Source organism: Salmo salar, chromosome ssa01 (genome assembly GCF_905237065.1).
Source record: "Salmo salar chromosome ssa01, Ssal_v3.1, whole genome shotgun sequence".
Classification (NCBI taxonomy): domain Eukaryota; kingdom Metazoa; phylum Chordata; class Actinopteri; order Salmoniformes; family Salmonidae; genus Salmo; species Salmo salar.
In genome coordinates, this window is record NC_059442.1 from 130,826,905 (window position 1) to 130,850,971 (window position 24,067).

The 24,067-nt window shown below is 44.3% G+C and overlaps 1 protein-coding gene across 4 annotated transcripts in view; it reads left to right on the plus strand.

Moving 5' to 3' along the window:
• Window positions 1–24,067, plus strand: part of LOC106563476 (poly [ADP-ribose] polymerase tankyrase-2) — a 119,344-nt gene that overhangs the window by 80,662 nt on the left and 14,615 nt on the right. For 2 of the 4 annotated variants that reach the window (XM_014129093.2, XM_014129102.2), the window contains exons 6-15: window positions 15,890–15,910; window positions 17,646–17,740; window positions 18,128–18,194; window positions 18,712–18,898; window positions 19,066–19,187; window positions 19,296–19,387; window positions 19,489–19,567; window positions 23,006–23,177; window positions 23,267–23,346; window positions 23,883–24,028. In XM_014129093.2, coding sequence (XP_013984568.2) covers window positions 15,890–15,910; window positions 17,646–17,740; window positions 18,128–18,194; window positions 18,712–18,898; window positions 19,066–19,187; window positions 19,296–19,387; window positions 19,489–19,567; window positions 23,006–23,177; window positions 23,267–23,346; window positions 23,883–24,028 — 1,061 coding nt within the window. The remainder of the gene's footprint in view (window positions 1–15,889; window positions 15,911–17,645; window positions 17,741–18,127; window positions 18,195–18,711; window positions 18,899–19,065; window positions 19,188–19,295; window positions 19,388–19,488; window positions 19,568–23,005; window positions 23,178–23,266; window positions 23,347–23,882; window positions 24,029–24,067) is intronic. The other 2 variants (XM_014129113.2, XM_014129132.2) reach the window with 1 other exon arrangement.

Sequence of the window (24,067 nt, forward strand, 5' to 3'; positions counted from 1 at the left end):
TACTTAGTTGTGGAAAATCCTGGAGATGAAGAAAGAGGAGGGTATAGGAGCAAGAGTAACGTGAGTATTATGTGTGCCAAACAGTTGCTATTACATTAAAAAAAAATTGGGACCATTTGGAACAGTAAACAACACTAAATAAATATGTCTGTTATAATGAAAAATAATAAATATGGAGCCTTTATTACAGCAGACTAAAAACAGTTGCATGCATTCGTGAATTGCAGTTTATTTATTGTTTAGGCTTCTTATTCAAAGCTCCCCTTGATATTTAATTATGCTTGATTGCATTTCAAAGTATGAATGTCTCGGATGCTGTGTGATGGCATGAATGAACAAATGATTGATTGATAGTGTATATTGAAATATAGGCCTAAGTAAGTTACAGTATTAAGACTGGCCTACAGCTCCTTGGTGGTTGTACAAGGCTACAGTACAAAGCCTACTAATGATAATGACAATACTTATTATTATAATGATAATTGTAATAATAATTGTAACAATAAGAATGAGATCAATAAAATGGAGGGTATAAGACCGAGAGATGCGTGCTTATTATGTGTGACAAACGGATGCTGTTAGATTAAATATATTTTTTCCTGCCTGTTTGGAACAGTGTAAACAACACTAAATAAATTGTAAGTAATACCAGTCTATCCTAACAAAATAGAATAACGTGTGTTAAAATATTACAGCATAGCAAAGGCTAAAAACAGCCAAATCTGTTTTGCCGTTGCATGATGCTTGGTTCTCACGAATCAGCAGGCAATTAAACAAGCTCTCAAACAGGCAACATAGGCAAGCTCTGTCTTATTTATGTGTATGTATGTATGTATGTATGTATGTATGTATGTATGTATGTATGTATGTATGTATGTATGTATGTATGTATGTATGTATGTATGTATGTATGTATGTATGTATGTATGCATGTGTGTATGTATGTATGTATGCATGTGTATATATGTGTGTATATATATATGTGTGTATATATATATATGTGTGTGTATATATATATATATATATATATATATATATATATATATATATATGATTTGTAAAGCCAGGCACATTTAACAGTTAGGCTATTTATTATAGAGCTAATTAAGTTGGGGTTTCCTCTCTCCTCAATTTTATTAGACAATTAGGCAAGGGCTGTTTCCTCGTCTTTGCTGCTGCTGCCTCCGCTGCAATGTTCTCAATCCCCATATACAGGTTAACTGCTATTATGCACATAGCAACATAGGGAAAAGAGCCAATTCTACGGCGCACTAAAGTATGTTTCAAAGCCGCGGTCAGTGACCGTAAACAACGCGGGAGAAAGTGCATTTGATATAAAATAATATTAAATGTATTAGTGTTGCAACGTTATTTTTACATAATATAACCATATACAATTTCAGTATCACATGTCTTAGAGCGATGGACTGTTCCATCCCCGTGGCCTCCGCAAAGGATTAGTCCACTGAGACAGTCGCGAATCAGACTGGTGTCTTGTGCACCATTTTTTTTAAAGTACAAATGAATTGCGACTGCTCGACTAAAGAAATCTTGGTCGACCAACAGCTTATGGACCCAAACAATTGACCAGTCGACTAAATGGGGTCAGCCCTAGTTACAGTGCATTCGGAAAGTATTCAGACCCCTTCCCCTTTTCCACATTTAGTTACAGTTGAAGTCGGAAGTTTACATACACTTAGGTTGGAGTCATTAAAACTAGTTTTTCAACCACTCCAAAAATGTCTTGTTAACAAACTATAGTTTTGGCAAGTCGGTTAAGACATCTACTTTGTGCATGACACCAGTAATTTTTCCAACAATTGTTTATAGACAGATTATTTCACTTATAATTCACTGTATCACAATTCCAGTGGGTCAGAAGTTTACATATACACTAAGTTGACTGTGCCTTTAATAAACAGCTTGGAAAATTCCAGAAAATGATGTCATGGCTTTAGAAGATTCTGATAGGCTAATTGACATAATTTGAGTCAATTCGAGGTGTACCTGTGGATGTATTTCAAGGCCTACCTTCAAACTCAGTGCCTCTTTGCTTGACATCATGGGAAAATCAAAGGAAATCAGCCAAGACCTCAGAAATAAAATGGTAAACCTCCACAAGTCTGGTTCATCCTTGGGAACAATTTCCAAACACCTGAAAGTACCACGTTCATCTGTACAAACAATAGTACGCAAGTATAGACACCGTGGAACCAGGCAGCCGTCATACCGCTCAGGAAGGAGACGTGTTCTGTCTCCTAGAGATTAACGTACTTTGTTGCGAAAAGTGCAAATCAATCCCAGAACAACAGCAAAGGACCTTGTGAAGATGCTGGAGGAAACAGGTACAAAAGTATCTATATCCACAGTAAAACAAGTCCTATATCGACATAACCTGAAAGGCCGCTCAGCAAGGAAGAAGCCACTGCTCCAAAACCCGCCATAAAAAAGCCAGACTATGGTTTGCAACTGCACATGGGGACAAAGATCGTACTTTTTAGAGAAATGTCCTCTAGTCTGATGAAAGAAACATAGAACTGTTTGGCCATAATGACCATCGATATGTTTGGAGGAAAAAGGGGGAGGCTTGTAAGCCGAGGAACACCATCCCAACCGTGAAGCACGGGGGTGGCAGCATCATGTTGTGGGGGTGCATTGCTGCAGGAGGGACTGGTGCACTTCACGAAATAGATGGCATCATGAGGGAGGAAAGTTATGTGGATATATTGAAGCAACATCTCAAGACATCAGTCAGGAAGTTAAAGCTTGGTCGCAAATGGGTCTTTAAATGGACAATGACCCCAAGCATACTTCCAAAGTTGTGGCAAAATGGCTTAAGGACAACAAAGTCAAGGTATTGGAGTGGCAATCATAAAGCCCTGACCTCAATCCTATAGAAAATGTGTGGGCAGAACTGAAAAAGCATGTGAGAGCAAGGAGGCCTACAAACCTGACTCAGTTACACCAGCTCTGTCAGGCGGAATGGGCCAATATTCACCCAATTTATTGTGTGAAGCTTGTAGAAGGCTACCTGAAATGTTTGACCCAAGTTATACAATTTAAAGGCAATGCTACCATTTACATTTACATTTACATTTAGTGTATGTAAACTTCTGACCCACTGGGAATGTGAAGAAAGAAATAAAAGCTGAAATAAATCATTCTCTCTACTATTATTCTGACATTTCTCATTCTTAAAATAAAGTGGTGATCCTAACTGACCTAAGACAGGGAATTCTTACTAGGATTAAATGTCAGGAATTGTGGAAAAACTGAGTTTAAGTGTATTTGGCTAAGGTGTATGTAAACTTCTGACTTCAACTGTACGTTACAGCCTTATTCTAAAATGTAATTAAATTGTTTTCCCCCCTCATCAATCTACACACAATACCCCATAATGAGAAAGCAAAACATTTTGAAAAAATTAAATATCACATTTACATAAGTATTCAGACCCTTTACTCAGTACTGTGTTGAAGCACCTTTGGCAGTGATTACAGCATCAAGTCTTATTGGGTATGATGCTATAAGCTTGGCACACTTGTATTTGGGGAGTTTCTCCCATTCTTTTCTGCAGATCCTCTCAAGCTCTGTCAGGTTGAATGGGGAGCATTGCTGCACAGCTATTTTCAGATCTCTCCAGAGATGTTCAATCGGGTACAAGTCCAGGCTCTGGCTGGGCCACTCAAAGACATTCAGAGACTTCTCCCAAAGCCACTCCTGCATTGGCTTGGCTGTATGCTTAGGGTCATTGTCCTGTTGGAAGGTGAACCTTTGCCCCAGTCTGAGGTCCTGAGCGCTCTGGAGCAGGTTTTCATCAGGAATCTCTCTGTACTTTGCTCCGTTCATCTTTGCCTCGATCCTGACTAGTAACCCAGTCCCTGCCGCCAAAAAACATCCCCATAGCATGATGCTGCCACCACCATGCCTCGCTGCAGGGATGCTTGGCATTCAGGCCAAAGAGTTCAATCGTGGTTTCATCAGACCAGAGAATCTTGTTTCTCATGATCAGAATCCTTTAGGTGCCTTTTTGGCAAACTCCAAGCGGGCTGTCATTTGCCTTTTACTGAGGAGTAGCTTCCGTCTCACCATTCTACCATAAAGGCCTGATTGGTGAGATGGTTGTCCTTCTGGAAGGTTCTGCCATCTCCACAGAGGAACTCTACAGCTCTGTCAGAGTGACCATCGGGGTCTTGGTCACCTCCCTGACCAAGGCCCTTCTCCCCCGATTGCTCAGTTTGTCCAGGTGCCCAGCTCTAGGAAGATTCTTGGTGTTTCCAAACTTCTTCCATTTAAGAATGATGGAGGCCACTGTGTTCTTGGGGACCTTCAATGCTGCAGAAATGTTTTGGTATCCTTCCCCAGATCTGTGCCTCGTCACAAACCTCTCACAGAGCTCTACGGACAATTCCTTAGACCTCATGGCTTGGTTTTTGCTCTGACATGCACTGTCAACTGTGGGACCTTATATAGACAGCTGGGTGCTTTTCCAAATAATCTCCAATCAATTGAATTTACCACAGATGGACTCCAATCAAGTTGTAGAAACATCTCAAGGATGGTCAATGGAAACAGGATGCACCTGAGCTTAACTTCGAGTCTCATGGCAAAGGGTCTGAATACTTATGTAAATAAGGTCTGTTTTTTAGTTTTAATACATTCACTAACATTTCTAACAACCTGTTCACTTTGTCATAATGGGTATTGTGTGTAGATTGCTGAGGATTTTTATTTATTTAATCAATTTTAGAATGAGGCTGTAACAAAATGTGGATAAAGATAAGGGGTCTGAAAACTTATTGAAGGCACAACACATTAGTGTTCTCTCACAGAGCTGATTCTGTCTAGTCTAATCCGTTAACCATCTGGTTCACACCGTCCTATAAGAGATGTTTGTGAGGTGATAATTTCTCTGATGGCACTTATGCTTCATCCTTTAATAGTCTTGATTAGCTGGTGATTTGCCTGTGTAATTAAGGGTAATTCCTGGGCGTTGGGAATACCACCTCTTCACCCATTAGTCTATGCTGTAACCAGAAGAGCGAAACCAGTCTCAGTTCTTTGGTGCTCCACATTCTGCAGAACAGTTTGCCATCGACCAAAGGTATGATTAGCATCCAGTAGTTTAGTCTGGATGGCTTTAGTCTGCAGTAGAAGTCCAGCCAGGAAGGGGTTAATGCTGTCAACACTCCTCGCATAAGTGTTCTGCTACTTGCCCTGTCAGGCCAAGATGGGTAGGTAAGCTCCATTGTGTTGACCCAGTCTGCTGTAGCGAGGCTCCGGCATTACTAGTCAAAGCTCCTCTGTGCTTCCTTGTCCTGGATATGGAGGCCCAAGTACATTTCCTGAGCCGCCCTTGCATTAAAGGTTTACTCCCCCGAGAGCCTTTGGGGGAGAGAGCAGAGCAGTCCAAAACACTGCTGGGTCATAGAGACAGGTCATGGAGAGGACAGGTCATAGAGACAGGTCATTACTTCCCCCTCTGAGAGGACTGATAGCCAGCCAGGTTCAATGATCATACATGCAAATGTGCTTGTAAGCCGAGGAACACCATCCCAACCGTGAAGCACGGGGGTGGCAGCATCATGTTGTGGGGGTGCATTGCTGCAGGAGGGACTGGTGCACTTCACGAAATAGATGGCATCATGAGGGAGGAAAGTTATGTGGATATATTGAAGCAACATCTCAAGACATCAGTCAGGAAGTTAAAGCTTGGTCGCAAATGGGTCTTTAAATGGACAATGACCCCAAGCATACTTCCAAAGTTGTGGCAAAATGGCTTAAGGACAACAAAGTCAAGGTATTGGAGTGGCAATCATAAAGCCCTGACCTCAATCCTATAGAAAATGTGTGGGCAGAACTGAAAAAGCATGTGAGAGCAAGGAGGCCTACAAACCTGACTCAGTTACACCAGCTCTGTCAGGCGGAATGGGCCAATATTCACCCAATTTATTGTGTGAAGCTTGTAGAAGGCTACCTGAAATGTTTGACCCAAGTTATACAATTTAAAGGCAATGCTACCATTCTACCATAAAGGCCTGATTGGTGAGATGGTTGTCCTTCTGGAAGGTTCTGCCATCTCCACAGAGGAACTCTACAGCTCTGTCAGAGTGACCATCGGGGTCTTGGTCACCTCCCTGACCAAGGCCCTTCTCCCCCGATTGCTCAGTTTGTCCAGGTGCCCAGCTCTAGGAAGATTCTTGGTGTTTCCAAACTTCTTCCATTTAAGAATGATGGAGGCCACTGTGTTCTTGGGGACCTTCAATGCTGCAGAAATGTTTTGGTATCCTTCCCCAGATCTGTGCCTCGTCACAAACCTCTCACAGAGCTCTACGGACAATTCCTTAGACCTCATGGCTTGGTTTTTGCTCTGACATGCACTGTCAACTGTGGGACCTTATATAGACAGCTGGGTGCTTTTCCAAATAATCTCCAATCAATTGAATTTACCACAGATGGACTCCAATCAAGTTGTAGAAACATCTCAAGGATGGTCAATGGAAACAGGATGCACCTGAGCTTAACTTCGAGTCTCATGGCAAAGGGTCTGAATACTTATGTAAATAAGGTCTGTTTTTTAGTTTTAATACATTCACTAACATTTCTAAAAACCTGTTCACTTTGTCATAATGGGTATTGTGTGTAGATTGCTGAGGATTTTTATTTATTTAATCAATTTTAGAATGAGGCTGTAACAAAATGTGGATAAAGATAAGGGGTCTGAAAACTTATTGAAGGCACAACACATTAGTGTTCTCTCACAGAGCTGATTCTGTCTAGTCTAATCCGTTAACCATCTGGTTCACACCGTCCTATAAGAGATGTTTGTGAGGTGATAATTTCTCTGATGGCACTTATGCTTCATCCTTTAATAGTCTTGATTAGCTGGTGATTTGCCTGTGTAATTAAGGGTAATTCCTGGGCGTTGGGAATACCACCTCTTCACCCATTAGTCTATGCTGTAACCAGAAGAGCGAAACCAGTCTCAGTTCTTTGGTGCTCCACATTCTGCAGAACAGTTTGCCATCGACCAAAGGTATGATTAGCATCCAGTAGTTTAGTCTGGATGGCTTTAGTCTGCAGTAGAAGTCCAGCCAGGAAGGGGTTAATGCTGTCAACACTCCTCGCATAAGTGTTCTGCTACTTGCCCTGTCAGGCCAAGATGGGTAGGTAAGCTCCATTGTGTTGACCCAGTCTGCTGTAGCGAGGCTCCGGCATTACTAGTCAAAGCTCCTCTGTGCTTCCTTGTCCTGGATATGGAGGCCCAAGTACATTTCCTGAGCCGCCCTTGCATTAAAGGTTTACTCCCCCGAGAGCCTTTGGGGGAGAGAGCAGAGCAGTCCAAAACACTGCTGGGTCATAGAGACAGGTCATGGAGAGGACAGGTCATAGAGACAGGTCATTACTTCCCCCTCTGAGAGGACTGATAGCCAGCCAGGTTCAATGATCATACATGCAAATGTGCATTGTGCAATGTGACGAATACTGATGGAAGTCAAGCTTGTGGCTGGATGTTGACAGCTGTTTTCCCTTGTGGTGAACTGAAAGAGCAGCCAACGTCCCAAATGCATGACGATCATCAGCTCATGCAGATTGGAATGCCCACTTCTGAATCTGTCACCGGTTTTACCGTCAAATGTGACAACTGCCATCAATACCTGTGGAGGGAGTAGGAATACGAAACACCGGCCAGGTATTAATACTGCTGCCTGTGATTCACATCAAAGCTGACAGGAGTCAGTGTGTGTGCCACTTAACTCAGTCTGCAATGAAGCAACTCTTCAAAAGCATCATTTGAAAAGGCATCTCTGTAACACCAGCCGCCCTCTTTTACGCTATCCTGCCTCCAACAGAAGCTTTAATTTGGAAGTTTGTAGTAACAGTGTGTGTGTGTGTGTGTGTGTGTGTGTGTGTGTGTGTGTGTGTGTGTGTGTGTGTGTACGAGAGAGAGGTGTGTGATTGTGTGTGTACGAGAGAGACTCCGTGGGTGGGTCTGAAGATGATGGAGAGCTCAGGAGTGCAGGACGTTATTAACGTGGCACGGCTCGATGCGGCAGCTCGCTGGAGAGCATTATCAAAATGCCTTCTCAAAAACCAATCACTTACTCCACCACACATGTGCAGCGCAGCCATGAGAATCCCACCTCGATTGTTTCACTGACCTTTCTGGTTTTTCCTCTCTTTTTCTCCTTTTTATGTATTCCTCATTCGTACTAGTTCTGTGAGAGGGGAGTGTAAGGGCTCCACAGTGCTACAATTTTGGTCGCATATGCTCCTAAATATTTTACTGTGCTACCTGGAATTTTAATTTAGGAGCACCGGTGCCCCTAGGAACAAATTTCAGCATAGAATCCTGAGTGTGGTACAGAGAGGGCTAATGTTGCGGTATGTGCTGCAGGACCTCACTGAGACAGGGTCGTTAATGTGGAGTGTTTTGACTTGTTTGAACCATCCACGAAAGCTGCCCGGCAGGCAAATGTGGTGGTATTTTTTTGTTGTGGTTCATGGCACAGATATTGAGTTGGTAACACCACTACTGAACAAAGTCCTTCATCTTTATTTCACTGAGCTGCTTCTTTCTCACATAGTTTCCTGTACCAGGTGAAGACTGTACCCTTCTCAGTTCTCTCTGTGTAGGCTACTGTGTACAGACTTGACTGTTAGCCTCTCGTTGCACACCCACACGTTATTCCATTAAGATTATATCAGAACTACCGGCAGAATGTCCACCTGCACTCTGCTATCACGTTGGCAGGGGTAATATCTAACATTTACATGACGATATCTCCTGGCTTGAACTTAAAAATGATCTATTGCTGGTGTGAGTGCTAGGATTGGACTGGGAAGAGAGTCTGCGGCCAATGCTGGAAGAGTGTTTCTTTTCAACCCAATAAACACTAGCAGCTTTTGTGAGTTTGCTACTCAGGGATTCTGAGCTTCTTTTGAGCCTCGTGTGGTTTAGATCGTTCACCGTTATCGTGCCGCAGCCGCCTCAAGGTTGGAAAGATCAGTTGCTCGGCAAGGCGTATGTGATTTCTAAAATGTTCTCGATCCATGTTTTGACCGTATATAAATGTAGGCCGCCTGCACGGCTGTCCTTCCTGACTGTGTTTTGTCTGAGTCTAGCTGTAATGGGAATAGAAGGTGGCAGTGAAGTACCACCCACGCGCGTGCCACAGCTAACTACAACATCAAAGACCTAACGATTAGGGAGTCGCTCTGTAGCCCTCATCAAAGATGCTTGTTAAGATGTTCATCATATTTCTGGATGAAAGCAGCATGCTAAGACGGCTCCCAATTTTGGTGTGTGAAGACTACCCTCTGTCTGTACTATGGGAAAACAGACTGTTTAAATATGTGCTTAATGTTAAGTACATTTTCTGAACATTTGTCAACTGTTGGCTCATGAAAAGGGGCACCCAATAGAAATAGCCTGCTGTAAGGTTTCAGGAACATACCTGCACGGTGGTGGTGTTTGTGTTTACGTAGTCGCTAGCCTGGAATATATGGAGGTCAGAAGGACACATTAACAGAGGTGTGCATGTAGTGTGCTTTATGTCTGGAGGATGGGCAGGGCTCCCATCCCCCTGGACCTGGGCTGTGCTATGCATCATTACCACAGAGTGGCTGGGGATAGGGGCCGGGGCAGGGCCGTATATCTCCCCCAGCAGTTAGCCGTCAGCAGGGCAGAGGAGGGGAGTGGAGAGGCCTAATGTATTATCGATCCAGGGAAAGAGTGGGCTATCCTCCATTCTCTGTTTGGCCAACATTTGTGTTCGCCTGCCTCCCCTCGGACCGGGCTGTCTACTCTACCGTATCCCTTGGAACAGGACATGAAGACAATCACCCTCCCTCCCTCCCTGGCTGGTGGTGTGTCTCTCTCTCCCTCCCCAGGGTTAACCATGCATCGACAGGCTTATCTCAGTGGAGAGAGAGGTTCTCTGTAAGTTGGTTCGCTCAGGAAAGCGCAGTGCCTCGGCCAAACCTCACACTGTACCAATTTTATGGTAGTTATAGCATGCACTGCCACCATGGCAACAGCTGACAGCTAGCAGTCACCGTTGGCATGGTTACAGGTTACAATTCTGTGAAGAGTGAGAGAGAGGGCTAAGGAAATAGGAGAGAAAATGGGACAAAGGAATGGAGCTCATGAAAGTAATGGCAAAGGACGGAATCAGAGCTTTGCGACATACTCCCACCCCTGCCGCTCTCCTGCCTGCTACTCTGTATATGCTCCGGTTGCCTGGCAGTCTGCTTTTAGAGTTTAAAAACACAACGTATTTTATTCAATTTTACCTTAGTGCCGATTTCATAAAGTACCGGCTGGATATCCAGCTAAGTTTGGAAGTCTGCTATGTCCCTGTTTAGTCTAATGGAATAGTGTGTCATACAATTTCTGGTGTAATTGAAGACTGAATATACACTGAGTGTACAAAACATTAAGAACACTTTCCTTATATTGAGTTGCACTCAGAAGAGCCTTAATTGGTCTGGGAATGGACTCTACAAGCAGTAGCGGGGTGTGGGTAAAATCACTGGGGAAGCCAAGCCCAAAAATAAGCCAAATTACACCTTGTGTAGTGATGATTGCCTTGTTTGCTCTATAATGTTAGTTCATATGCCTTGCAACCTCTATCCGGTGAAGTCGACGACGCATATTGCATGTAACAAAACGTTACGTGACCTACAGAATGGTCAAGCAAGTTAATGTTTCCAACATTTTCAAACCACTAAACAACTATTGATTTAGATCCACGGAGAGTTGTCGCAAAGAAAACAGGAGCTGCCTCCACTATTCCAGCAACATTTCGCCTTCAACATCATGAAATCACCTACCCTTAGTCTAATACAGTGACAACTAAACATACCAAAAAGTCCAATCAACGTTAGCTAAATATGATGTGGCTGTCCATGGTTCTGATTTGTGTGTGTGCGTGCGTGCAAGTAGAATAAGCATGTTGACTCACCCTACTTGTAGAGAAACGCCAATGCCATTCTTCTCTCTTTCATGTTGACGAAACTGTCTATGACTGTCATACAGTACACACTTTTATTTGTTGTTCTAGGCTACCTGCCAAAAATTCTTGCTCGCTAGCCTAACCTCCTTTCATGGGCAACGTTAGCTAGTTAATATTAGCCCTCTACTTCTAGCTAAATATTGAACTTTCATCCTCTCAGACCAGGGGCACAATAGAGGAATTCATGGTTGGATCAGAATTGCCATTGTAATCGTTGGCCAGTATGGAGAATTCAGTAAAACCAGAAGTCCAAATCCTTATCTCCATCCATGGCTAATTTAGGAAAGGGACGATTTTAGATAGCTACCTAGCCACCGGAGGTCAATAACAAAACGAGATGCATCAATTCAAGTTATTTCTGTCAATGACATATTTCTCTTGATGCAATGTGATAGGAGTGAAGCCAAATACAAACTGGCTTCCCTTGTCACTTTTGTTTTTGTGTGCCAGGACCATTCACAGTTGCGCTCACTCAGTTTACATCAATGCAGATGGGATATTATTGAATACTTTTTTTATCAAGGGAGGCCAAATACTCGCTGGCTTCCCTTTCATTTAATGCCATGGGCGACAAACAATGTCAGTCTTTATGACCAGATAGATGGCCTACACATACAGAGTGGAGCTGTTTCGCTGGCTCGGATAGATTCAGCCTCTTGCAAATTGAAGGAAAATTATGAAACAGAGGCTTAAGATAAATTCAAAAAAAAAATGTGTTTCTTTGAATTTTTGGGGGTTATTGATAGCAAAAGCTCAGGTTGCCCAGGCCAGCGGAGATACAATCTTCGGCAAAATCATTCGCAAGGAGATTCCTGCAAAAATATTATATGAAGATAATCATAATCGAGTAAGCATACACGCTTTAAAACACCTGGTTTTCTGAGCAATCTTTCAAATTATTAGGACACGTTAACCCCATAATCAGCCTTATAGCAGTGTATTTCGCACGAGCAGCTTGCTTTTGTCCGAGTGAAGTGAGTTCGGAAAAACTGAAAGTATGCGTCATATAAATAGTTTTCACATACAAACTGTATATGTCCGAACTCAGAATCAAATATGCGTCACAAAAATAACATGGTCGCTGTGGTGGAACGTTTATTTTGATTGCCGATTTTCTCAATTTCAGAGTCCCGTCACGTAAATTTATTTGATATGTACAAAAGATTATTAGGGAAATCGTTCTTCTTGCAAAGCATGTATACGTTTAAATCAAACTATTATATCAATTTGATTATTCACAATTGTATTATTGTTTGTATGTATCCGTACTCATTGTGTATTGGAGATGAAGAGGGCTGCCAGGTAACAGTTCAAAGAACATTGCAATATAGTACACACAGACATATTACTCTCTAACACTCCACCCTCCTGAACCTGCTCTCTTCCTCCCCCTTTCTCTCCCTCTATCTGACTCACTACAGTACATATCTCCAAGGGATGGGAGACAATAGGTTAATCCTGCCACATCCGTTTTCACTCGCTCGCTCTCGTGCTCTCTCTCTCTCTCGCTCTCATATTCTCTCCGACAAGCAGCTCAGCTTTGCCTTGCCCTCTCCAGGTCCACCGGGAAATGAAACAGTGCTTTATTCCATCACAGATGTTCCCTTACAAATACTTAAGATTTGGTTCGAAGATGAAAACTCTCCGTTATCACGTCGGGCCTCCGAGACAATATGCCCCAGCATGCAATTCCCCTATCTGTATGTCTTCAGTACGTCATGTTCCAAATCAAAACTGTCGTTTGATTTCATATCCGCGGCGACAGTACATTATTAGAGGTGGGGACAGGGTAGTGAGTTGTGTAGTAGTTGACTAGACTGGAAGGTCATGATGACTCTCGAAAGGGGAGGCCGGATTGTAATAATTTCCAGTCAGTTGTTTAACAGTGAACAGCTTTGTGTCTGAAAGCAGATGGAACATTACCCGGTCTTGTCAATGAGCCATGTAAGCGATTGCAGAGGGGGAGAGAGCGGAAGCAGTACTTAGTTATTTTTAACAACAGGGTTTGTTATTGTGTCCTTAAGTGTTTTTTTTTGTTTTGTTTTTTTAGAGAGAGCTGCAGTGTTTGATTGTGTGCCGTATAAAGCCGGTGGGAAGCTCTAGCTATCAGTAGACTCGCCCTCCTCCCTACCTCCCCCTCTCCCCTCATTCCCGCCCCTCCGGGTTGACAGATTGACGGGCGGAGCCTAAGCGATTGAGCCCAACCTCGGCTACAACTGTCGCCATGGTGATGCAGCCCTGTGATGCATTGAATTTGCAATATTCCTGGGTTAGACACAGCCTAATAAAAACAGACTGGCAGACAAGGGAAAACTGTTAATGAAAAATGCAGTGAAAGAAAGCCCTTTGTCAGCATGGTGTGTGACTCATATCAACATGTTAGAGAATAGTGGCATGTAACTGGGATACATAGTCTAGTCTTATCATTGGTCTAGCCAGTGGTATGGGATGCATATAAAATAGAGAAACAAAAAATGACCTTTTGTGGGTATTTTGGTGTTTATTTTGTGGTTTGCTTTATGTCGGGCATATACGGTGCATTCGGAAAGCATTCAGACCCCTTGACTTTTTCCACATTTTGTTACTTTGCTGCCTTATTCTAAAATTAATTATATTGTTCTCTCCCTCTGATCAAACTACACACGCTATCCCATATTAACGAAGCAAAAACAGGTTTTTAGACATTTTTACAAATTTAATAAAATAATTAATAAATGAATACCTTATTTACATAAGTATTCAGACCCTTTGCTATGAGACTCGATAATTGAGCTCAGGTGCATCCTGTTTCCATTGATCATCCTTGAGCTGTTTCTACAACTTGATTGGAGTCCACCGGTTGATTGGACATTATTTGGAAAGGCACACAGCTGTCTATATAAGGCACACAGCTGTCTATATACAGTTGACAGTGCATGTCAGAGCAAAAACCAAGCCATGAGGTGGAAGGAAGTGTTTGTAGAGCTCCGAGAGGATTGTGTGGAGGCACAGATCTGGGGATGGGTTCCAAAAAATGTCTGCAGCATTGAAGGTCCCCAAGAACACAGTGGCCTCCATCATTCTTAAATGGAAGAAGTTTGGATTCACCAAGACTCTTTTAAAGCTGGCTGCCCGGGCAAACTGAGCAATCGGGGGAGAAGGGCCAAGGTTAGGAAGGTGACCAAGAACCCGATGGTCACTCTGACAGAGCTCCAGAGTTCCTCTGTGGAGATGGGAGAACCTTCCAGAAGGACAACCAACTCTGCAGCACTCCACCAATCAGGCCTTTATGGTAGAGTGGTCAGACGGAAGCCACTCCTCAGTAAAAGGCATATGACAGCCCGCTTGGAGTTTGCCAAAAGGCACCTAAAGGATTCTGATCATGAGAAACAAGATTCTCTGGTCTGATGAAACCAAGATTGAACTCCTTGGCCTGAATGCCAAGCGTCCCTACAGCAAGGCATGGTGGTGGCAACATCATGCTGTGGGGATGTTTTTCAGCGGAAGGGACAGGGAGACTAGTCAGGATTGAGGGAAAGATGAACGGAGCAAAGTACATAGAGATCCTTGATGAAAACCTGCTCCAGATCGCTCAGGACCTCAGACTGGGGCGAAGGTTCCCCTTCCAACAGGACAACGGCCCTAAGCACACAGCCAAGACAACGCAGGAGTGGCTTCGGGGCAAGTCTCTGAATGTCCTTGAGTGGATCAGCCAGAGCCCGGACTTGAACCCGATCTAACATCTCTGGAGAGACCTGAAAATAGCTGTGCAGCAACACTTCCCATCCAACCTGAGCTTGAGAGGATCTGCAGAGAAGAATGGGAGAAACTCCCCAAATACAGGTGTGCCAAGTTTGTAGCGTCATACCCAAGAAGACTCGGGGCTGTAATCGCTGCCAAAGGTGCTGCAACAAAGTTCTGAGTGAAGGGTCTGAATACTTATGTAAATGTGATATTTCATATATATTGTTTTGAAATGTGCTAATATTTAGAAATGCCTGTTTTTGCTTTGTCATTATGGGGTATTGTGTGTAGATTTATGAGGGATTAAAAAAAACTATTTAATACATTTTAGAATAAGGCTGTAACGTAATGTGGAAAAAGTCAAAGGGTCTGTATGCTTTCCGAATGCACTGTATAATGGTTTATTTTTTCACTGTAAAATAAGCAATCAAGACGTGCATGGTACTGGTTTCTCCTGAGGCGCTAGTTCTGAAGTCTTACAATGGCTTTTTTTGGTTCTATAGCAGTCTTGTATTGAGACCCACAGTATGACTGACTGTAAGTCGCTTTGGATAAAAGTGTCTGCTAAATAGCATAGAAATAAATACATATGACTCACAGCTGTCACGTTGAAGAGAGAGGCCCAGTGTTGCATCCTGTCCTAAATAACACACAACAGCTCTGCTCTGCCATGTTTTGGCTGAATCATCCTCCCAGTCCTGCTCATGTAGCGTTATCTATCTGGGGGTGGAACAGAACAGGGCTGACTGGTGCCCCTGACGCCAGGCCCAACCCTTCCTGTGGCCAGATGGGCCGAACCGAGGAGGACAGAGAAGACAGGATGATGAACAACCCTGTCGCCTCCCTCCAGATTCTGTTCAAATGTCCTGTAAATGTTATGGTTGCTAATGCCTGTCTCCTGCACCTCCCACCCGACCAACTGTCCCTGAAAGTTCTAGTGCAGTCACGCGGTTCTCCACAACTTGTTCAAAGAATAATAAACATGTAGGCCTAGTGAACAGCTGAAAATACAGGGAGGAATCAAATGAGTTCTACGGAACTTCTACTAGCTTGGAATACCAACATGATGCTTTCATATCATTTTTTCTGTTTTTTTTTTCCTTTTTTTGTTCTGTTTTATTTGTGATTCTGCTGACATTGTCTATCAGTCAACAACCCAAAAAATGCTGGTAAGTTATTTTCAAACAGCTGTAAGATGATGCACTCCTTTTGATTTCTGTTTGGGGTTCTTGGATTATGGTTTTATCAGTTAAGATGCCTCTTGACTCCTTGTGCACATTTTGGAACCTTGGCCTTTTTGTTGGTCATATTTCATCCACCCACCAATGCTCCTGCTGTGTCCTGGGTTAAGGTTATGATTTGGGGTGGAGGTGAGTTTGGGGCAGGATAAAGAACCCTGGGATACGAACCTTCTCTAAGAGGTGTTCCTGATTCCACCTTATTGCCTGCTAATTACTGGGAGACAATATACTTCCCCTCCCCTGTCTGCACCTGCTACTGTAATGCCTTACTGTGACACCCTGCCATCCCATAGCTTGAGTCACACATGTTAATATTGTTCTTGACTCGGTTTGTTGTCTACTTCGCTGTCGTTTTTATAATGTGCATGTGACGAAAGCTTGTTTCTTGCATTTTGGTAATATTGTCAAGACCAAATAAGAGTTGTAAATGATCTATGGGTAGACAATTTACACAGTTCCTTAATTGTGTAATCAGTGGAATGCAGGAAACAATGACACATTGTCAGTATTTGTTGTTGTGCACGCCTCATTGGCACATTTTCTCTTTATTTGGTTCACTATTCTCCAGTCACATACTTGTTCCTCACCTAGAAAGTATATATGAAGGGGGATGGGGTCCTCTCTTTTTCCTGCTTTCTGTTTATTCACTGTCTGGTTGTTACCATTTATTTTGTCTCTGATACCCACTCAATGCACGGGCGCTAGGCTAACTCCTGTCTCTGTGAATGACAATTGATGCTACGCTGCTCATCTCTTTGTTCTGTTGATAGAATGACCTTGATGCTTCCTTTTCTTTTGAGTTCCTCCTTCAGTTTGTTGTTTTGTCTGTGTTGTCTTGTCACTGCCTCTTCACAACAGACGTAGCTAAGTAATTTCCACAACTTACTAGAATCACAACAGTAGGACAGTCCACAACAAAACATGCAAATCAATGTGTTCCCTGTGTTGTTAAAGCAGCCATTGTTCTAGTGCTTCCCTACTTGGCTGTTGACTCAACAGTGTAGAGCATTCTGCTCAAGGCTGAAACAGCTGAGAGAGGCTTTCACACGCCTGCTCTGAAGGAAGACATTGATTCACGTTTTTGATCCAGCTTGAATCTGCAGTTTCCTAATTGCACTAATTGTTTTTAATGAGGTGAAGTAATCTATTTGACTATTCAGTGGGAGGACAGAATCTGTGAGATGAGATGCACTTCATTTAGGTTACACACACACACACACACACACACACACACACACACACACACACACACACACACACTGATAAGATATGAAAGCAGTCACACTATAGCCCAGGCTAGCCCACCAGGTTTTCACCTGATATGAAGCATTAACTATAATGACCTAAAGAATATTGTCCTCCCAGATCAGCTCTTTATGTTGCCGCCTCCGGTTCAGAGTTAATTGCGCTTCTGTTTCAGTGAACTCTGACCTCCGGATAAACGTTCCGTCCTAAGTCCTCTCCTCCCTCTTTGGGACCTCACATCAACTTCTCTCCCCAGACAGACACGCCCATAGGCTAGCACTAAGGAGCGTTGTTAATGTGCTTTAGGTGCTGTAATGCGCATCATGCTCCTGCCCAGTAGGAGGTATTTCCTGTGGTTTAGAAAGTGTGCTCTCAGATGTCCTTGTCTTGTTCTGATCATTCTCTCTCTCTCCTGTAGTCCACCCCTCTCCACCTGGCAGCAGGGTACAACCGGGTCAGAATAGTACAGCTCCTACTACAGCACGGTGCAGACGTACATGCAAAGGACAAAGGGTAAGTGTGTTTGTTTGTCCCCTGTGGCTCAGTTGGTAGAGCATGGTGTTTGCAACACCAGGGTTGTGGGTTCGATTCCCACGGGGGACCAGTACGGGGGAAAGAATGTATGAAATGTATGCGTTCACTACTGTAAGTCGCTCTGGATAAGAGCGTCTGCTAAATGACTAAAATGTAAAATGTTTGTTGTTTGCATGCGCTTTAGGGTGAGTGTTGTGTTGGAGTGTCCGTCCGTCCCAATAATGTTTCTGGAATGTTGAGTTCACACTTTGCTCAGACACATCATTTGACCTCCTTAACTAATGAACTTAGTTTTTAATTGCACAGAGATATAAAGGCTCTGTCCCTGTAATGACCTAATGGTGTCTGTGTTCCTTTCACCCTCAGTGGTCTGGTTCCTCTCCACAATGCATGTTCCTATGGTCACTACGAAGTCACAGAGCTGCTGCTGAAGGTAAGAAACTCTATGCTGCTTTGTGTGTGCTGGTATGCTTGTTACGTGGCGGCTACGGAAGTGAGAATCCTTTAGCTCTGGGGAGATAGAGGTCCCTGAGAAAGCTGTTATTGTCAGGTGTTTTCAGAGGGGTTTGTCACAGGCCGAAAAGCCTGACCGGCTTCTCCTCCTTTGACAGAAGACAGACAGACTCGGACAGACAGACTTTCTCCCTTCACGTTGTCTTTGAGTTGGTCTTTGAGATGAAGACTCAGGACTGACTAGCATGTCTAAGGGAAGCCATCGTAACGCATCTGACGTTTCATGTCAGACATCGCGTCAGACATCGCGTCAGTAGTGCTGTAACACCTCGGTTGTGTTCACACTTTAATAAGCCGTTTTTCTTTGCTCTTATTGAACCAGTTCGGATTTCAAAACAGAGTTTAAAAAAAAAAAAAATGTTTTTAAAAACATGTCTAAATGTCTGCCACTTTATTTCCTTCACCACGTGTACTGTGTGTTTCCTGTTTCCTGTTAGCATGGAGCGTGTGTGAACGCCATGGACCTGTGGCAGTTCACCCCTCTCCACGAGGCTGCCTCGAAGAACCGCGTGGAGGTGTGTTCTCTGCTGCTGAGCCACGGGGCTGACCCCACCCTGGTCAACTGTCATGGGAAGAGTGCTCTGGACATGGCCCCCACCCCGGAGCTCAAAGAGAGACTCACCTGTGAGAAAAGACATCTACTTACTAACACTCACACACTGACCTATAGACTCTCCTATGCACTCACATGCTCACATAGTTTTTCCCTCAGACGACTTGGGAGATTAATGGAAGTTTTATGGCGTGTGTGTAAATGAGGACATGGTTTTCCCCCTGTGTGTGTTGGGTAGATGAGTTTAAGGGGCACTCTCTGCTCCAGGCTGCGCGGGAAGCAGACGTGGCCAAGGCCAAGAAGTCCCTCGCTCTAGAGATCATCAACTTCAAACACCCACAGACACACGAGACGGCACTGGTGAGGCACACCACACACACACACACACACACACACACACACACACACACACACACACACACACACACACCACACAGTGTTAAATGGACTCCTCCTCTTGTGTTGCAGCACTGTTCAGTGGCCTCTCCTCACCCCAAGCGGAAGCAGATCACAGAGCTGCTGTTACGTAAAGGTGCCAACGTCAACGAGAAGAACAAGGAGTGAGTGTCTTCCTGTTTAGCTGACCTCTGTCTGACCTCTAACCACTGCTATATCATGACGATGTTGACCCAACCCTGTGTGCGTCTGTCTGTCTCTGCAGCTTCATGACCCCCCTACACGTGGCTGCTGAGAGGGCCCACAATGACATCATGGAGGTGTTGCAGAAACATGGAGCAAAGGTACAGTGTTCACCTCACCCGTCCATCCCTTCTGCCATGCTCTCTACTGGTCTTGCTGCTTGTATCAGCAAAAGCGGCAAGTTTAATGGAAAATACTACATCGGAGTGTAAATCTGCAGCCGTTTCAGTGAACCCAGACCCTGTGAGACGGGATGTTTTTCTAACAAAAAAAAGGCAGAGATCTCTCTCCTCAGTGTCCGGGTGGGTCTGAAGTTACCAGTTGTTTTAGAGCTCAGTCATTTATAGTATTATTGAGACCAACGACAGCACGGACTGGGGGTGGAAGACTGTCCTCCTGGCCGATCAACTGCCTGGTTCTGAGAGCTCCATCAGATAAGAATGAGCAGATGGATGGAGTGTTCCGAGCCTGCCAGTCACCCCCTGAAGAGCCCATCCTCACCTTCACAGGCGGTCCTTCCCTCATGCAGACCTAGTGAAAGACGCACACCAGTTCCACAATGTTTAAAAGCCAGACAGCCTCTGAAGAGAATCCTCTTGATAGCTTCCCTTGATGGAATTCTCTCAATGGCGTGAGTTGTGTTTTATATTACTTTCTAAAGAAAGACGTCAGAGACGGACAGAGAGGCTCCTGAGTGTTTTTGACAGAACCACTCATTGAGTATCTATCCAGAGAAGAGAAGTCTCCAAACAGTGGTATTTTGACTGTCATGTCTGGGCTTGTCTTGTTCATAGTAATAAGGGGAGGTAGCTATCCCCCACAGAGGCCCAGCACTACTTAGCTGGTTAGGGAGCATGACAGATGGAACAGACATCGAAAGTAAACCGCAGCACTTCCCTGCCTGCCTGAGCAGGCAGCCTGTTAAACTCGCTACCGGTATACGGTGTGAAAATGGCAGATTTGATCACTGATAAGCGCCTATATTAGAACGCATTGGCTGCGCAGTAACATGCTATACATGTTACAGGGTCTCCGAGTCCAAATGTGCATGTCATTTACAGTATCAATGTTTATGACCGCTTTGTTTGATGTACAGTTACATGGATGACATGTCAAAACCTGGGTTGCTCTGAACAGAATTAGCCTATGTTTTGTTATGCTGTGAAGAAAATTAGCCCAAAACACACACCTGAATGCACTAATGACTCTATTCTATGTGCACCAAAATTACTACCGTTTCTCCGAAGGGCGTTGTGTAGGGCCCTTGTTTAGTGTGATTCCGTTAATTTATTTTCTGTTTTTACTCAAAATCACACTTATTTATAGAAAAACAACAACATTTGGTGTTCTAAGTCCACATCAATGCTTAAACCACATCAGGAGACCACTTTTGAGGTCTAGGAAAAATATCTAAAACATTGGGGTGAATTGACCCTTTTAAAGCAAGTGCACACCAGCAAGCGCTCATGTGATTGCTGAGTTTGCATAACAAATGGCCACTGGATTGATGCAAATAGTCATGACGTCATTCTGCCAGGTAGGCGTGGGCTACTAAGGAGTTAGCGTTTAATTGAGAAGGTATTTGGGAAAGCCTTTCCATCTCTACCAAAAGGTTATCATTAACATCATCGCTAACGGCTACACAAAGTGTAGACCTGCGTGCGCACCGCACATTCGCTTGCCGTTTCAGAAGTGGCAGGAAAATACAAATCACTGATGCATTTTGTTAATGTCTTTTTGATTCACTTGGGCAAATGAATGAGTTTTCTTATATGTTCAATACATTTAGTTGATTTCCTACTGAGTTCAATACATTTTTTGAGTATTGTTTCATTCCATTTTTATGTCTGGATTCCATGATTCCATCCACGTTCTCTGCAGTGCTGATTTTACAGGGACCAACTTTCGAAAGCGTGACACTGTAACATGGCATTTTCTAAGTTAGCTAGTCATGTTGGCAATAGAACAAGCGTTCAAATGATGCCCATCCGACCCAGATTGCGATTTATAATGGACCGTTCTTGGATTGCGTAAACAACAACAACAGTGATTCAGTGATGGTGGGGATGCAGAGCTGTGTTCCAAACAAAACAATACGGATGTCCTTGCTCTAGTTCCTCAACGGCACAGCTAGGGGAGCTCAAGAAAGCACCTTTTATAGTTAATGGCTCTCTTCTTTGAGTCAGAAAAGTGCACTGGAATGACTTAGGAACTGTGCTCACTTTGGAGAGCTGTGTGACCACTTGGAGACACCAGTGAGACCTCTCACTCAAACCCTTTCATTTTTGGTCTTTATGTTGAACCTACCCCACGTTTTCAATGAATATTGTTCTTGTCTTATTGAATATATCCAGAGGCTTTTCAGATTTTGCGACAAATGCTGCGAAAAGTACAGTAAATGTCAAATGAGCTCTGTTGTCCTAACCTTTTGGTCTGATCTTTTCCCCGTAATCTCTCTTCAATTTCTACCGTGATTATGCTTCTCATATTTATTTTGTTAGAAGCATTTCAATTTGGCCCTATTCAAAGAGGCCAATTCCCATGAGTGTGCAGGGTTAACAAGTAAAGTCGAGCAGCGTCTGGTATTGGAGTTTTGCTGCTGTACTCTGATCAGCGGGTCTGTGGGGAGCAGCGCCTGGTATTGGAGTTTTGCTGCTGTACTCTGATCAGTGGGTCTGTGGGGAGCAGCGCCTGGTATTGGAGTTTTGCTGCTGTACTCTGATCAGTGGGTCTGTGGGGAGCAGCGCCTGGTATTGGAGTTTTGCTGCTGTACTCTGATCAGCGGGTCTGTGGGAGCAGCGCCTGGTATTGGAGTTTTGCTGCTGTACTCTGATCAGTGGGTCTGTGGGGAGCAGCGCCTGGTATTGGAGTTTTGCTGCTGTACTCTGATCAGTGGGTCTGTGGGAGCAGCGCCTGGTATTGGAGTTTTGCTGCTGTACTCTGATCAGTGGGTCTGTGGGGAGCAGCGCCTGGTATTGGAGTTTTGCTGCTGTACTCTGATCAGCGGGTCTGTGGGAGCAGCGCCTGGTATTGGAGTTTTGCTGCTGTACTCTGATCAGTGGGTCTGTGGGGAGCAGCGCTGTGGTGTGTATGTTCTAAGCAGAGCCTCCCCTTTCATTTGGAGTTGTACAATCGGTAATGAATCGAAATGAGGATATCCCAGGAGCTAAGGGAAACGAAGACGGGGCAGAATAAATAAAAGCCAGGCAGGAAGCAATCTCAGACTTGAAACGCTCGGCTCTTGTACACAATTGTACAGGGAGACAAGCGTACATTTATACACGTACATGTGCAGTTGACCTCCCAAACACACACACACACACACACACACACACACACACACACACACACACACAAAATAACACTATCTCTCCCAGTTCCTGCTCGGTGCTGATAGTCTCTGAAGAGCTCCAGCAGCATGAGGGCTCAGCTGATTAATTATTGTTTGTGTTCATTTCAAAATGCGGGAATTTAGTCGCACAGCTCAATCCCCACAACTCTCAACTCCTCTCCTCACTCACTCTTTCCTGCTCTCCCAGATGAATGCCCTGGACACCTTGGGGCAGACAGCCCTGCACCGTGCTGCAATGGCGGGACACCTCCAGACCTGCAGGCTGTTGCTGAGCTACGGAGCAGACGCCTCCATCCTCTCACTGCAGGGCTTCACCGCCTCACAGATGGGCAATGAGGCCGTGCAGCAGATACTCGACGGTACGGCGAGAGAGAGCGGGCGTGTGTGTGTTACTCTAAGACACTGGTTGATGATACTGTGACGTTGTACTTCTCTCTCTCTCCCCCAGAAAATGTACCAGTGAGGAACTCTGACGTAGACTATCGGCTCCTGGAGGCAGCTAAAGCTGGAGACCTGGACACTGTGAAGGTAGGATTCTCATTTGTGTGTGTGTGTGTGTGTGTGTGTGTGTGTGTGTGTGTGTGTGTGTGTGTGTGTGTGTGGGTCCCTACTATAGGTATAGCTAGCTGACTCACAGGAAAAAAAGAAGGCTAATAAGCAAGTTTACATGACATGCCCAGGACCCGTTGATATGGAAACTGTTATTTAATATTCTGCTACTCCGTGTTCTGGTGTATGAACTCACTGGACTGCATCGCCTTCAGCTCAAGATATTCTGAGAATGTTTTTGAAAACTTGCCAGTTTCATCACGGCTGCTTTTGCCGGTTTGATCTGAACTAGGCTTTGGTCTCAGAGCTCACACTAATACTCTCATTCTGCCTGCAGACAGCTTGTGCTGCTGTCAGAATGTTGAGTATGTCACTCTTTAGACTGCTTCTCTTTCTCTCTCTCCTCCCCCCCCCTCTGTGTGTGTGCACTTCCCACGCGTGTGTGACCATGCTCTCTGCAGACTTCCTGTGCCACTGTCAGAATGTAAACTGATTCTCTCTCTCTCTCCTTGCAGTCATTGTGCTCTCCACAGAATGTGAATTGTCGGGACCTGGAGGGTCGTCACTCTACGCCGCTGCACTTCGCCGCCGGCTACAACCGTGTGGCGGTGGTGGAGTACCTGCTGCATCATGGGGCCGACGTCCACGCTAAAGACAAGGGGTGAGTCTTTCTGGCTGGCTGGCTGGCTAGTTGTCTTTC